The sequence below is a fragment of the Bubalus kerabau genome, chromosome 2 (assembly GCF_029407905.1).
Source record: "Bubalus kerabau isolate K-KA32 ecotype Philippines breed swamp buffalo chromosome 2, PCC_UOA_SB_1v2, whole genome shotgun sequence".
NCBI lineage: Eukaryota > Metazoa > Chordata > Mammalia > Artiodactyla > Bovidae > Bubalus > Bubalus kerabau.
The window spans coordinates 71,350,502-71,367,954 of record NC_073625.1 but is presented as its reverse complement, the minus strand read 5'-3'; the positions used below and the strand labels follow the sequence as shown (position 1 = coordinate 71,367,954).

At 36.1% G+C, this 17,453-nt stretch overlaps 1 protein-coding gene across 15 annotated transcripts in view; it reads right to left on the bottom strand.

The window, feature by feature from the left end:
- ROBO2 (roundabout guidance receptor 2) overlaps positions 1 to 17,453 on the bottom strand; it is a 666,758-nt gene that overhangs the window by 50,270 nt on the left and 599,035 nt on the right. For 14 of the 15 annotated variants that reach the window (XM_055567819.1, XM_055567812.1, XM_055567814.1 and 11 more), the window contains 3 exons: positions 14,532 to 14,714; positions 4,535 to 4,577; positions 2,961 to 3,088 (listed from right to left, as the gene is read on the bottom strand). In XM_055567819.1, coding sequence (XP_055423794.1) covers positions 2,961 to 3,088; positions 4,535 to 4,577; positions 14,532 to 14,714 — 354 coding nt within the window. The remainder of the gene's footprint in view (positions 1 to 2,960; positions 3,089 to 4,534; positions 4,578 to 14,531; positions 14,715 to 17,453) is intronic. The other variant, XM_055567817.1, reaches the window with a different exon arrangement.

Genomic DNA, 17,453 nt, shown 5'->3' with positions numbered 1-17,453 from the left:
GCATTTTTATAGTTTGTATTGTCAAAATGAATACATGTGATTATTAGTAACTTGATTATTCAAAATAGTATTTTCATTACATTTAAAAATGCATTAGTAAACATTCTTAAAGGAAAAAATGTCAAAAACATCAGTATCCATGGTTATTCCTCTAAGTGTACTTGGTAATACAATCATACATGTGACTCCTACCTTAAGAATTGCAGAGTGGTGTAAATAAAAGAGTATAGGCTTTAAAATCTGTTAGATCTGGATTCTACACATAGATCTCAAATTATTCACCTTGATAAACCTTAGTTTCTTGACCTCTAGCTAGAAATATGATTATCTATGTCTTACACTTATCACATTTATTGTGCAAAGGAAATGGAATTTGCGAAACGTCCTGTCTTTTTAGTAAATGCTTAAAATTCTTATCACACTGAAAAGAGATACAGTTAACTCTGCAAAAACTTTGTCATGGCCTTGAGAGCGACCTGTGAAATATTTTCATGTCATGAAAATGAAGTGGAAATGGAAAAAAAAAAAAACACCTTGAAAATCTTCATAAGTATCCTTTGGCTAAATTAGATTGAGACATTTTATAATGTTAATATAATCTGCTCGAAACTGAAAAAAAAAAACACTTTCTCCACCTTTGTGCATTTATTACTTGATATAAAGATAGAATGGTGTGTTATTCCAATACAAGAAAAAAGGCAGCTATTCCTTGATTGATAAAAGCTTTATGAACAGAATTTCGAAATCAGTGGGTAGGGCAGGGAGGAATGTTTTGATTTCATGATAAGACTATGCTTGGGCACAGAACTATCCAACGCAAAGTGACACCCATGATTGCAGGGCTCAGAATTCTGACACCCAGGGGAGGCAGCCACTTTCAGAGAGTCTGGGCAACTGAGAAGCTAAATAGGGTGGACTGAATTACAGAGGGCAAGTAAGATGCCGAGCAGTCATACAACTTACGGGAGGGAGGTCCCCCTTTTTCGGTTGGTACTGACACGATGCAGAGTTGTGCAATATTAGTAACTTTATTATTTAAAACGCCATTTTAAATATATCTAAACATGCATTGGTCTTACATTCATAAAGAGAAAAGGCCAATATCCATGACTGTATTCTAAGTCAATGTGTTTACACACTCATACATGTGAAATCCACCACTGAGGTTTACAGTAAACCCAGAATTCTTAGCTTAGTCCTGGGTCTCCTACATTAGTTCTTCCTAGAAGTATAGAAATCCTTCAGTGGATTCACACAAACTTTCTTAGATTACAGCATTATTCTCCTAATTAATCATCCAAAATTTTCAACCTATCTCAGTCCTCCACCCAGTAGCTAGATGGATGATTTAAAACAGCACTTGCATTCTAGAATTCTCCTCTTAAAGTCCATTAATGGCTTCTGATCATCCTCTAACAAAGTTTAAAGGCTTTGTGTGGCATAGAAAATCCTCTGTTACCTGTCCTTCATACTTCTTAGCACTTTTTTGCCTTGCAATTGATACTCAAGTCGTTAGGAAATTCATTCATTTCTTAAAGACGTCAATGTTTCCCTTGCTTTCTGAATCATAAGACACAGTAAATTTCTTCTCTACACACTTTCTACACACTTTTGATTTCCTACCGTTCCTTCTTGTATCAGCCTAAATAATACTCCATCCATAGCACCTTCCTCCTCCCAGGAGACAGCTCTTTCATGTGGGGTACTGGCAAGGTACCAGTCCATTTGCTGTCTGCACAATCTTATGCCAATGGAAAACCCATGTATCAGCTGAACTAAACACTGGGGCCTGAGACTTTTCCAGTCCCATCTTTCTCTAAACCCATTGCTCTCCTAATGATTGGATGAAAAGGTGGAGAGGGGAAGGTGGTGATTTTCATAATAAGTCCAATTCTGTTTTCTTTATAAAGACCTACGGACAGGATTCTAGTACCGAATTTTGAAGACCTTAGCATGTCAGCTACTTAGAATATTTTTGTTTTTTATTTGGGGTACAAATGATCAATTGTAGAATTACAGAAAAGCTGTCAACATGTTGTTATATTTATTTTAAGTGTCTACCTCTTATATGATATTTTTTACTGTCTGCCACAGTGCCAGGTCCACAGGATATACTCAATAAATATATACTGAATGATAATCAGAGAAGTAAAATGACTGGTTCTAAATCATAAGCCCTGTTTGGCTGTATAGTTCCTGATTTAGTAATCATGTACTGTGCTCACTCAGTCATGTTCAACTCTTTGCTCCTTTGTCCATGAAGTTTTCAAGGCAAGAACAATGGAGTGGGTTGCCATTTCCTTCTACAGGGGATCTTCCCAACCCAAGGACTGAACCCAAGTCTCTTGCATCTCCTGCACTGACAGGCAGATTCTTTACCACTGTGCTACCTGGTAAACCCTTAATCATGTACTAATAGTATGAAGAACAAAATGCATTATGAATAGTTATCTTCTTGGTTAGTAATAACATCCTCGCTGCTGCTGCTAAGTCGCTTCAGTCGTGTCCGACTCTGTGCGACCCCATAGACGGCAGCCCACCAGGCTCCCCCGTCCCTGGGATTCTCCAGGCAAGAACACTGGAGTGGGTTGCTATTTCCTTCTCCAACACATGAAAGTGAAAAGTGAAAGTAAAGTCGCTCAGTTGTGTCTGACTCTTTGCGACCCCATGGACTGCAGCCTACCAGGCTCCTCCGTCCATGGGATTTTCCAGGCAAGAGTACTGGAGTGGGGTGCCATTGCCTTCTCTGAATAACATCCTTAAAAGCTCAGTTTGACTCAAGGTAATAGATATCACAGCTTTATAATAAAATATTTAGCAAATGTACAGTACTATGAATAAATGTACTTCACTAAATTTACTTATGGAAGAAAATACTTTTTGGTATGCCTTTTTCAAAACATCCAGGAGAGGCAAGAAAACAAATCACAAATGACAGAATTTTGAAAAAGACAACTTACCTCCACGCCCAAAGTTCGCAATCTCATTCGGGCCACTACTGCTATTGTTTACTGGCAAGCTCGTGGCTGGCCACGAGTCAGCAAGCCATGGATAACTGGGATCACCAGCATTTAGAAGACCCGGGCGGCTAAATCAGGAATTAAATAGGAATCAGTCCATGGAACTCCATGAGAGATTTGCACATCTGTCTCATAAACTACAGTGGATTAAAGAATTTAAGATTTTAATTCACTTTCAAATGAAAATCTGGAGGCTCTCAAGAATTAAGGAACTTTGGCAATTCACTCAGGCTCTGTATAGATCATCCCTGTCAATGGAAGCAGAAGAGTCCGGCATGGGATTCTGCTGACATACAAATGAATTCAGTCGTCTTCCCTGAAACTGGTAGGCAACTGGTAACATAGCAGCATCCTGAAACAAGATCTAATGATAAATTGGCACCTCTGGGGAACAATTGGTCAGAATGATTGCTTAGTATCAGCCATTTCCAGGACTTTGGGCTATTGCTCCTTCAATTCCTGCAGCTCCCATATTTATCTGTCCCCTTTAGGCTGTAACCCCTGTTATGAGCCCTCATGCTTGATTTAGAGGCAAGGAACTTAAGGGAAATAAATGAAGAGTATTTATACTGTTCCATCAATAGTACATTTTCAGGTTCTCCAAATTTAAAGTGTTAGGAGAATATGAAAGCATTTTAGGGTGATAAAAGATCCACTGTGGTCTGATCCAGTATGTGCATATCGTCTATGAAGAAAACTTCTTTTGCATCATATTCAACAAAGAATCCCTATCTTTAACGTAAAAGTGGGATTCTGATCCCTTTCCAGATTATTATCATACTTAAAAAGATACAGCAACATCTATAATCATTGTACGTTTTTTTAAAATTTTCCTGATAGACCCTTGGTGATACAATCCTTAAGAGAAACACGAGTTTCTATGGAAACTGCAATAAGAAGATCCAACTGCTTTCTGGCTACATCCACCAGCTCTCATTAGACCTAATCTCTTTTTGCTAAAATATTGATTAAATGGGAGATTGGAAGTTATTACCAGAGCCTAATTACAATCTCCATATCAGCAAAGGGAAAATAGATGAGGATATATGGGTTTGTTATCAGTTTTTATCAATTTCAATTGAGTATCCAAAGTTGTGGAATCCAGTCCTATCAATCTACAGCCTATTCATCATCTATGAATCATTTACTTTGTGATCGATTATATGTAATTGTTCACTCATAGCAATTTGGTGAGAACCAATAAGGAGCCTTAAACAACAGCAACTTCATTTGCTAATGTCTAATTAATGCAATAAACATCCTGCTAACAAATGAACACATTCCTTGTGATATTTACTACTAATTTCTTCAGGGGCATCTGGGAGATATGAAACATCTGGACTTGATTCCTCTAAAGTGCACAACAGATAGATCATTAAACCTTGTTGTAAGCTGTTTAATTCCTTCTAGAATTCTCAGACTTATAAGTGATTGTTTATTACAATAATTGCCTTTTACTATGTGGTTTCCTCAGTCCTGATTAAAAATAAAAATAAAAAATCTCCTTGGTATACCTTCCATTGCTCATTAGTCCTCCATCTCCTCTTTGAAATGTAACTGTAAAAAAAAAAAAAAAAAGAAACACACACAAGTAGTCAATATTAATTACAATTAACAACAACTATATATTGGCTCTTCGTTTAGAGCTGAAGCCCCTGGGAATTATAGCAAAATATAATTAACATAATTGCACAGATAGTAAGAAGCAGTGGTTTGGCCTAAAGCAAAGCCATCATTTGTTCCAACTTTAATAAGACGTCTAAAAATTCTTCAGGTCAAACACACGGTTAAGTCAAAGGGGCAATTTTTATTTGTATGTCAGTTGGTACATATTGGAAGATTGACATGCATTAACAAAGAATTATCACATCATGACTTTTAATGCTAATATACAGGTGTCCTAATTAGAGGGCATAATGAAAACTGCACATAACAGAAAGTGAAACAGGATAGTTCAAACAGGTAATATCCTTCTAATAAAACCAGTGAAACAGGTACAGATTGATAACCTATTCTTCTCCATCACAGGTCCTTTTAGGGACACTGAGAAACACTATGAATTGAAATACTACATTTACTGTGTAATAGACATGAACTGTAGTGAATAGAGAATATATAATGTATTGAATGCTTTGCTTCATTTTTCAATCCTTACAAAAATGAGACTTTCAACTTATTGAATATATTCCCACTGTATGTAATGATTATACAACTTAAGTCCTTTTTAAATCTATGGAGCCTTTTAGCAACACCAACAAGAATCCAGTAAAGCCAGAGCTGGAGAACCCACTCCCTCTGGTCACTAGATTTCATTCTACAAAGCTAACAACATGAAAGTGGGTGTCAAGGATTGGCAAAGAAGATAAATATCAGTTTGGGTCCATCATCTCTTACCCACAGTCTTTGCAGCTAAGTTTGTTTGTCATTAAAATGCTTCAGATCTGAGATAGGTAATATGATGCACACTGCAGAGAGGGTCTGAGGCAGCAACTATATTCAAAATGATTAGTGTTGCAATGAGATGTGAATATTCACGATTAGTGAAACAAGGTATATACATGACTTCATATTATTTGGGGTCAAATTTTGCCACTAAATTACTTAACTAGGAAATCATTGGGAAAAATTTGGTGTTTAGAAGTTTATGGACTGCACAATTGCAATTCTGACCAAAATTAATATGCATCAGCTAAACTAGTCCCTGGGGAAGAAGGAAAAAATACCATTTCACTGCTGTGAATTCAACACATCCTATCTTTGGAAGACACTGATTATATTTACTATGATTACTTGGTGAGCAAAAGTGAAAATAAAATTTTATGAATTGATTCATATTTTTAATGAACTTGCTACTTAAAGTATACATTTAGTAAATACTTTCTCATTTGGATAATCTCATAATTCACCTGTTTCTTAAGTTTGAGCTAATAAGTATGATCACTTTTTAGATTCTATAAATTTCTAAATGTAGTTTCCCAGTCCCCTCCCTAAGGTTGTCTAAGAATATATCTATTCAGTTCAGGTCAGTTGCTCAGTCATGTCTGACTCTTTGCAACCCCATGGACTGCAGCACACCAGGCTTCCCTGTCCATCACCACTCCTGGACCTTACTCAAACTCATGTCCATAGACTCAGTGATATCATCCAACCATCTCATCCTCTGTCATCCTCTTTTCCTCCCGCCTGCAATCTTTCCCAGCATTACAGTCTTTTCTAACCAGTCAGTGATTCCCATCAGGTGGCCAAAGTATTGGAGTTTCAGCTTCAGCATCAGTCCTTGCAATGAATATTCAGGACTGATTTCTTTTAGGATTGATTGGTTTGATCTCCATGTAGTCCAAGGGACTCTCAAGAGTCTTCTCCAACATCACATTTCAAAAGCATTAATTCTTCAGTGCTCAGCTTTCTTCACAGTCCAACTCTCACATCCATACATGACTACTGGAAAAATCATAGCATTGACTAGATGGACTTTGTTGGCAAAGTAATGTCTGCTTTTTAATATACTATCTAGGTTGGTCATAGCTTTTCTTCCAAGGAGCAAGCATTTTTTAATTTCATGGCTGCAGTCACCATCTGCAGTGATTTTGGAGCCCAAGAAAATTGAAAGTCTGCCCCGGTTTCCACTGTTTCCCCATCTATTTGCCATGAAGTGATGGGACAAGATGCCATGATCTAAGTTTTCTGAATGTTGAGTTTTAAGGCAACTTTTCACTCTCCTCTTTCACTTTCATCAAGAGGCTCTTTAGTTTTTCTTCACTTTCTGCCATAAAGGTGGTGTCATCTGCATATCTGAGGTTATTGATATTTCTCCCAAAAACATTAATTACAGCTTGTGCTTCATCCAGCCCAGCATTTCTCATGATGTACTCTGCATATAAGTTAAATAAGCAGGGTGACAATATACAGCCTTGATGTACTCCTTTCCCGATTTGGAACCAGTCTGTTATTCCATGTCCAGTTCTAACTGTTGCTTCTTTTCCTGCATACAGATTTCTCAAGAGGCAGGTCAGGTGGTCTGGTATTCCCATCTCATTTCTTGAAGAATTTTCCACAGTTTGTTGTGATCCACACAGTCAAAGGCTTTGGCACAGACAATAAAGCAGATATTTTTCTGGAACTCTCTTGCTGTTTCGATGATCCAATGGATGTTAGCAATTTGATCTCTGGCTCCTCTGCCTTTTCTAAGTCCAGCTTGAACACTTTGGAAGTTTACGGTTCACATACTGTTGAAGATTGGCTTGGAGAGTTTTGAGCATTACTTTACTAGCATGTGAGATGAGTGCAATTGTGTGGTAGTTTGTGCAGTCTTTGGCATTGCCTTTCTTTGGGATTGGAATGAAAACTGACCTTTTCCAGTCCTATGGCCACGGCCTTATTTCTCTTATGGCATCATAATTGGGCGATATCATCATCATCCAAGGGTTTATCAGGAATTTATGAGGCAGTGCTTTCAGAAACATCTCGTTGGCACCTAAAGTACGCTGCTTTATGAAGTTTTTAGGTATCTTCTCAAGTGTATTACAAAACAATCTGACAGCACCTTTGCATCTGCCCAGGACTGGCTATGAAGAAGATGAATACTGATCACTAGTCTACTTTGTGATGGACTCCCTTAAGTGTTGGGAATCAACAGTCAGCTGTGTGTCCATACCACTTTGGGTGCCTTTAATAACTGTTTTTAACAACAACAACAAAAAAATAACAAGCTGATATGAAGCAATTATTGTAAAAAAAAATCACTGGTGACATTAAATAAATGTCTGATTGGTTTGGAAAAACACAAAATGTGAAAACAGTGCAGCTAATTAACTTTCCATCTGAAGTGACTTTCTAGTATGTGGTTTTTTAATGGACTATCAAATGATTGTTTTACTCTGATAAAAGAGGGCTAAGATAATGTTGTGAATATCAGCAGACACATCTCCAAATGTGTGGTTTAGGAGATAAAAGGGGAGAAGCTAGGCATTTCTAACTTGGATGCTCTTTCTTCCTTACCCAAATTTTCTGTTACTGTCACAGCAAAAAATAATATTAGAAAAAAAGAAGACAACTGAAGCCAGGGACAACTGAACAAAAATTAAGTTGTATTTAACTTTATGTACTTACCAATGTTAAAGTTTTCATAAACTGTAAATATTAAAGTACTAAGATGCAACACTCAAAATCTTATCCAAAGATATCATTCAGATGCTAGTCAGCATGTGGAAAGATGATCAGCATCATTAATCATTAGGGAGATGGAAATTAAAACTACAATAAGATGTTACCTCATACCTCTTAGGTTGGTTTCTACACAGGAAACATAAAATAAGCATTATTGAGAATATGAATAAATTGAAACCATTGTGGAAGGTAAAAACCATTTTACCCTTGGTTGAAAATACCATGTTTGTTCCTCAAAAAATGAAAAATAGAATTACAATAAGACCCAGAAATTCCACTTCTTGATATATACCCAAAAGATCTGAAATCAAGATATCAAAGAGATATTTATACATCCATGGTCATCATAGCATTATTCATTGCAGCTGAAATGTGGAAGCAAACCAAGCATCCATTGATGGATGAATGGATAAGTGTATATACAGATGCAATGGAATATTAATCGGCTTTGAAAAGGAAGGAAATTCTGACATATGCTAAAACGTGGATGTACCTTAAGGACAATATGTTAAATGAAATAGGCCAGTCACAAAAAGACAAAACCTGTCAAAGTCCATTTATATGAGGTACACAGGGTAGTCAAAATCACAGAGACAGAAAGTAAAATGTTGGTTGTGATGGCTGGAAGGAGAGGGAAATGGGGAGTTTTTGTTTACTGGGCAAAGGTTTTCAGTTTTAAAAGTTGAAAAAATTTATGGAGATGGATGGTGGTGATGGTGTACATCATGAATGTATTTAATGCCTCTGAACGATACATTTAAAATGGTCAAGATAGCAAATTTCATGTAATGTGTATTGTACCACAATAAAAAGTTGGGGAAAAAACATTCAAACATTCATCGAGATTTATTTACAGATGTGTTAGAGTATGGACTCTATAGTATGGTCCATATTTACCAACTGAGAGTTAAATGTTGTGAATGAAAGAATTTTAAATTTGACAACATTCAAGACATATCCATTTTCTACTTTTATATAAATCATTAAATAATTTCAAATCTGCAAAGAGATTGTCAAAAATAGTTCTTAAAGACATTTATGCTTGTGCATCTTCATACCAACTATAAAGAGGCAAAAATACACAGTCATTATATAAATACATCATTGACTTAAAATGGCCTATGGACACAACTTGATATATATGAGAAACTTCAATTTTGTGTGTTTCTAACAGAAGAAGACAATAACAACAAATCCAATACCCTTATGTAATAAAGTTGAATAGTTGTCTTTTTAGAAGGAAACGAAAAAGAGTATACTTTTTCTGGTTTCCTTTTCTTCCCATGCTCCAAAACTTTTAGATTTGTTCCATTTTGAAAAGCAGACCAAAAGTAACTGAGTTCTATTAGACCGTGAGATTAAAAACAGATGAGAAAGGATAAACAATTAGATCTCCTAAAATGGAAGTCATATTTGGTGTTTTGATCAACATTTTGTGTGTGTGTAGAGACAGAGAAACATAAAAATAAATGCGAGAGCAAATTTGAAAGCTGTTTTAAAGTAGCTCTCATTTCACAGGTGATGAACTACTTTAAAGCTGAAAGGAAGAGGGTAGAGAGGGTAAGTAGTTGAACAGTCTTGCTCTAGTCACAGTTTTGACAATCATAGGGTAGTAACTTTGTGCTTGTCAGAATTAACTTTGAAATAAGTGAATGCTTTTTACGAGGAGTTTCTGATAACATCTAAAATTAAGAAATTTGAAGGCAGCAACACAGAGTGCATAGGAGTTTTTATTGCTAAAACTGTCTGACTAGTGCTAAGGCTTCCAAAAAGCTCTATAGACACCTCACTCTTAACTGTTTTAGAAATGTATTAAATATTCTGAATTTATTGCAGCATTTATGAAAGATAGAAGGTAAAGAGATTTTGCAAGTTCAGATCATATACAAAGTACCTCTACTATTATCTGTCAGGATTAATCCTAATCTCATGCCTGCTAGCACGGAGGGGGAAGGGAAATATAACTACATGGAAAATTGACATTTTGAGGTAAGGAAGCTTTCAGAGTGCCTATCTCTAGTAGGCCACATTTTCCTACTCCAAATGGAAACTTTAATGTTGCCAGCCAAGCCTCATTCCCTTGCCTGATAAGCTATTTCTCAACTATGAATGTAGATTAATCCTCTTTTAATAAGCCTTAACTCAAGCCCAGATAATCGGAGTATAAAAATTCCATCAAATCTTTTAGCTGTCTTAGGATGGTTTTGTCAAATAATTTCACCAATGGTTTAAAACCTATGCATGAAGTGTTTGGTATTTCATAATTTGCTCACTCATTAAATTATTTACATTTACTGAGTTTAATCAAATCTGTCATCCTCAGAGGTAATATTCATAAAATAGAACTCAACCCTTTAAAAGTGTGAAAGTTAGTTTACTTCCATTAAAAAGTTGATAACTTAAAAATTATTGATAGAAATATGACCAGCATTAGTTTGAAAAGCATCATGCAGGCTTCATAAAGATCGTAATATGACATACAGAATCCTTGTGAAAGCTGCATGGCTTTATTCAAACTATATATTGTTCACTTTTCTATTCACAAACACCATTAACACATATAATCAAACATTTTCTCTAGATTCAAAAATCACCTAATATTTTCTGCCCAAATATCTTCATGATTCTATTTCATCCTATAACAACTCAGGTAGTGAATATTTTTGGCAGACAGGAAGCTCACATGCAATGGCAAGCACTGTTAGTACTCAATGAAGAACAAGATAAATAACATTGCATGTTATTCTAGAAAAAAATAAAATGATTTCATGCAGAATATGAGACGGGAATATGTTTCTCTTTCTAGCTGCCCATCTTTGAGCCACGAGCAAAGCTTTAGTGCATGTTTGTGTCTGAAGAATTTACACAAAGAATAAATAGGAAAAAAACTGAAATAGGAAAAAACTGAAATAGGAAGCTAGTAACTTTGCCCTGGGGAAATCGCCATGTTCTGCTTTGTAAAGAAGCAAAACTTTACATTCAGGCCAAATTGTCCTCTCAGATCCTTTCAAAAGTTTATATTTGATTCCTGACAGTTGCTTTTACAATCTAAGGTGCTGATACACTAGTGTTCTATGATCAATATGTTAACTCTTTGGAATCATAAGAAAAAATATCAACGCTGAATAGCATATCATTTTTTTTTTACCTTTCTTCTAAGCATTCAAATATAATTTTCCATATGGAGATGGAGAGTCAAAGATTAACGCGATAAAAATCAGTGGGTAAACTTTTGCCTATAGAGTGAGTGGAAGGCATCCTGTGAAGACTTGGGTTTTCCACTCTGCAAAGGATTTCTTCTCCCCAATAGTTAAAATCTTTCCTATGATGGTTAAAATCTACCTGTGATATTAAGAAGACTTGGAATGAAGTAGAAAAGGCAAGCACTGAAATCAAATTCAACCTACTTTTCAATTCTACTTGGGAATTCCCGGGTAGCTCAGTTGGTAAAGAATCTATCTGCAGTGCAGGAGACCTGGGTTCAGTTGCTGGTTTGGAGAAGGAAACGGCAACTGACTCCAGTATTCTTGCCTCAAAAATCCCGTGGACAGAGAAGCCTGGTGGGCCACAGCCCATGGGGTCGCTAGAGTCGGACACAACTTAGCGACTAAATCACCACTTCAATTCTACTTAGGATTAGCATTATTAAAATGCATGTTTCTGAATTTATATGAATTTCAGCAGATGTTGAAGTATAATCTAAGATCATATTTGGGGTCTAAAGCAAATGAAGTCATCTTTTGTTATAAATTAATTTAAATACTGATCCCAATATAGACTTACGTTTCTTTGAAAAAAATGATCACTGGTGTCATAAATCAGTAAGAAAAATTTGAAACAATGTGTAGTAAAAAGTAGAAATGTTAGACTTCTCATTTTCTGAGTAAAATTATATTGCTTTAAGCTTACCAGTTTTGCATTTCATACTTATAAGATTCCCACAGAAATTTCTATGAAAACCAAAATTTAAACAGAACCATTACACATAGACCACTTTCTTGATAACTTTTATAAAATACTCCAGAGAAAATTAGCCCTGTATGAAATCTCTGTGCTCTTAAAACAGATCATTAGCTCATGAATCAAATGTCATAAAATCAAACATATGAAAAACAAATACTACACTAAGCATGCCTATTTACAATCCCCATATTCTTTAAGCTGTAGAAAGACAAGAATATAAAAATTCCAGAAAGTGGAGGTTAAGGATATTTATGGGGGGAAATGTGTAGAGAATATTACCAAGGCAGATATGCAATGCTGAATACCTATAGCGTGGATTTTCATTTGCTTCTCACCTAGAAGAGAACAGCAGTTGCTGGAAGGCAAATTTCCAGCTGAAGGTGAATCCATTCTGAGAGTCAGCCATCTATCAATTAAGGATAAAGGTTCAGAAAGCCTGCTCTGTGGCTTGGTCTGATTCCAAAATATTTGAAGGGCATAGCACCTTCTGAGTTAGCAGTTCTTCTACAAGCAGATGGATATCAATCACAATGAGAAATGACAACAGGAAATGTGCTATTCTTGTCCAGCTCAAAGACCAACAGATATTTTCCAATCAAATGTAAAGAACTGCTGTTTTTAAAGAGAAGAAGAAAGAAAAGAAGAAAGGCTCTCTGACATGATTTTACAAAAAAACATAACTACTAATTAGGAGACTAATGCTATTTGGAAGAAGTGAATGAAAATCCTACAGAGGGTAAAAATGCAACACTCCAAATGGGGCACTGAAGTGACTGACATTGTCAGTCTTTTATTATTTTCACTAAAGCACTATCAAGCAAAGAGATAAACACAAAAATAGTCTTTGATTAATATGAGCATGTCACAGAGATGAAACAGAACACGGTGACAGACGAAACAGACAGGTAAACGGACAGTATCTTCAAGGAATGAAAGCAGGGGACTGGACTGCAAAACAAGAAGTTACATTAAAGTCTCATTAATGTTCATGACTCTGACACTCAGCAGTCATTGCCCAGCATCCCTTTCCAGGAAGAATCCTTCATTGGCAGGCTGATAAAGCACTCAGAGGACAGAGCATAAGGAAGCAGGCATCAGCAACCAATAAGAAATGAGAATGGCACAGCAATAGCAAGTCACAAAGTATGGAAACCCTTCTGCAATGAATACACTATACTATCTTCTCTAGTCCTGGGAATATATTCTAACCAGTAACTAACAAACATTATTTCTACAAGCTATAGTCATGAGCCGCAATGTGATCATCAACTGATCATATTTAAATACTACTCAATAACAAGGAAAACAGCCAAATGGATGGTGTTTCTTTCATTTTGAACTATTCTCAGAAGCTTGTATGCTACAAGTTATAGCAGCTGATAAGCTTAATAAGTAATGAAGCCTCTGTAAAATCACTTATGAAGACATTTATGCTTATTAAAGTAAAAATCAGAAATAGAAGATGAATAAAATATCTCAAAGATTTTTAAAATATTTGTAGGACAATGATAAATTAAAATTGTTCCCTTGAAAATTCTAGAAAATGTAAAGTATTTGTGAGGCATTTTTTTTTTATCATTGTTAGAGAAAGTACTTAAAATGAATGTAATTCAAACTTTAACTGAACATAGCTTCAATATCGAGGTCATTTTTCACTCACTGACTTGATAATTTTCTCTCTCTTTCTGCCTTGGATGTATTTTGAAGGCCATAATTTTGGACATCCTTAAAATTCCTGCTGTGGATTCAAAGAAAATATTTTTGCAAACAAGTAGAACATCTAGGATCTTATTTTTTTTCTCTTACTTTTGCTTCTGTTTTTTCTTCTTTCTAAAATGCTCATTGGTCATTTTATAATAGACATTCTATTTAAATGACCAGTAAAACAAATCATGCCTCATCAGTTTCATCAATCCTGGTGAAATTTATTTGTTTTGTTTGTATTTTCCATCTGGGATACATTTCCCTTTGTAATCTGTACTGTAAATATGAAAAACTACATTTCAAATCTTTTCTCTTTTTTTCCTGAGCATTTTAGGAATGCTCTTGCTTAAATATACTTCTCAAACATGGTGTCATAGCTTGCAAAGTCTATGTGTGTGTGTGTGTGTTGAACTATTAAGAAAAATGGCTAATCACTTTATTGGTGTGCACTCTTCTTATGCTTCCTTGAAGATACAGGCAAGAAGATGGCCTTATGGTCATAATGTGATATGATGAAGAGCAGTTGTTAAAGCATTAAAGCATGTTGTTTATAATGGCTTAAATCAAGCAAAAAACACCCATTCATTCACTCATTTCATATCCCGTTTCATTCCTTCCCTTACATTTTATCATATTTCTAAAGCTAAGACATTTTCTTAGCTGGAAATAGCCTCTTACCAGCATAATTACTGAGTCCCTTTCTCTTCTTTCTTCGCCAGTACAACCAGATGCTAAAACCCATCAGAATTACCCAGCAGGCACCACCAATACCAGCTATAAAAGCTGGTTGCTTCACAACGTCAGTGATTTGCTCAGTTATGCTGTTATTGTTTTCGGTAATGACAACTTCATTTCGGCCCCCTATGGAAGAAACAATAGTGTTAGTGCTAGTAAATATTAAGACCCAAACCCCCACAAAAATACATACGTGCTACACCAAAGGCACAGAAGATTGTAACCTTCTTTGAAGCAGGTAATATTTGTTGTGTCCTGACCCTTTCACAATTTACTGGTAAGCAGATTTTATAAGTTTCAAAAGGAGAATCAAATCATAAGTTTGAAATGTGAATAAGAACATTGCTCCTTTGTGTTTTGTTTTACTATGGACAGATTCAGAACCACTTCTTGATTTATTGCTTCATATATAAATACTAAAACAAGTGTGTGAGCTGAAATAATAATAACTTTTCTTCAGTTAGGTAAAGCATTGTGTAAGACAATTCTCGTTTAAAAAAAGAAAAGCAACTACAACTTTTAAACTGGGTATTTGCAAATTACCTTTCCCCTACAGCACTGCCTAATACAGATGATTAAAATATTTCTCTTAATATTTTACCAAATAATTTACCTTGATCAAACATACTTTAATTTTCTGGAAGGTATTGAAACTGCTATATTAAATAATGATAATAACATAAACATCTTTTCATAGAGATTAGTATCTATAGTTAAAATCTCACAGAAAGATAAAACTCTTAAATGCCTTTAAAGTATCTGAAGCTAATTTGAAAATCCACTTGAAAGTTGGCTACAAAACAACTTGAAAATCCACATGAAAGTTAGATACAAAACAACTTGAAAATTAATTCTAAGGTCAATGTAACAAATCATACACTTAAATCTAGACTAAGATTATTCTAGAAGTTGTCACATTTCTGACCGTTAAGTCCTCTCGGACATAATAAAGACAATCTCAATCCACATTTTTAAACAGGTTTAAGACTCATGGAATTCTAACATTACTAATGAGCAAAGATTTAGGTGCTTATTTAATAGATGGATGAATTCAGAAACTGGAAACTAAGTGAATTATCATATTAATATCATATCTCATTCAGTTCAGTTCAGTTCAGTCGCTCAGTCGTGTCCTACTCTTTGCGACCCCATGAATCACAGCACGCTAGGCCTCCCTGTCCATCACCAATATCTCATTAGTGAGTAAAAAAACAATCAAAAAATAAATTGTAAGCAAAAATAAATGGTAAATTTCAGCATACCATATCAAAGGAATGTTAATTCTCTTGTTTTAGTTATCCTGGCACTGTAACATACTGGAAACAGCAAGGTCTTTGAAGTTCCACATTTGAGTATCATCCATGTCACCTCCAAGCTAGGAAAGCAGTGGGTTTATGTAGGGATTAACCCAGATGATGAATGTAAGGAGTGGACTTCCCTGGTGGCTCAGCAGTAAAGAATCTGCCTGCAATGCAGGAGACCCAGGAGACGAGGAAGATCCCCTGCAGGAGGGCACGGCAACTCACTCCAGTAAGTTGCCTGGAGAATCCCATGGACAGAGGAGCCAGGTGGGCTACAGTCCATGAGGTTACAAAGAGCTGGACATGACTGAACCACTAAGACTTTACTTTTACTTTACCTGAGTGGGTCTTAAGTAACTCTTAGCTTTACATGGCCATAACTTGAGTCACAAATTACAGTGTTCCTATTAACCTCTTTACATGTGCATGTGGATGCGCCCAGCCGTGCTTGCATTGCTGGCAGATTCTTTACCATCTAAGTAACCAAGGAAGCCCCAGGTAGGAATATAAGTTGTAAATTATCTAGATGTGAGAGTGCTTCAAACCATAGGTGACTTGTTTACCAAGGTTTCACCTTTCTTCCAGAGAAGAAAAGTAGCCTGTATCTCCCAGCCTCCCTTGTAGTCGAGTGCAACAAAGTGACTGAATATTGGACAATTGTACACAGGCAGATGCATGGTATCTCTGGGCCAATCCATGTACCACTGTGACAGGGCTTCATACTCTCTTTTCTAAGGTGTTGTATAGAACAAGGGATCAGTCGTGGGATGCTGATCCTATGAGAGACGGTACACCATTGACTGGAAGGATCCACATTTCATGAAAAACTCTATGGAGTAGAAACCCCATCCTCCATTCTGCAAACCCATATTAGACTGACTATGAATAAGAAAGAAATTTTTACTTTGTTAAGCCAATCAGAATGCCCATTTGTTTGTTATTTGTTGTTCAGTTGCTAGGTCGTGTCTGACTCTTTGTGACCCTGTGGACTGCAGCACGTGAGGCTCCTCTGTCCTTCACTCTCTCCCAAAGTTTGCTTAAGTTCATGTTCATTGGGTCCGTGATGCTATCTAACCATCCCATCCTCTGCTGCTCACTTCTTTTGCATTCCATCTTTCCCAGAATCAGGGTCTTTTCCAAAGAGTCAGCTCTTCCCATCAGGTGTCCAATGTATTGGAAACTCACATTCACCAACAGTCTTCCAATGCATATTCAGGGTTGATTTCCTTTAGGATTGGCTGTTTTGATCTCCTTGCTGTCCAAGGGACTCTCAAGCATTTTTTCTTGCACCACAATTCAAAAATATCAATTCTTTGACAGTCAGTTTTCTTCATGGTCCAGCTCACACATCCGTACACGACTACTGGAAAAACAATAGCTTTGACTATATGAAATTTTACTGGCAAAGTGATGTCTCAGTTTTTTAATTTGCTGTCTAGGTTTGTCTTAGCTTTCCTTCCAAGGAGCAAGCACCCTTGAATTTCATGGCTGCAGTCACCATCTGCAGTGATTTTGGAGGCCCCCAAAATAAAACTTCTCACTGCTTTCACTTTTATCCCTTCTA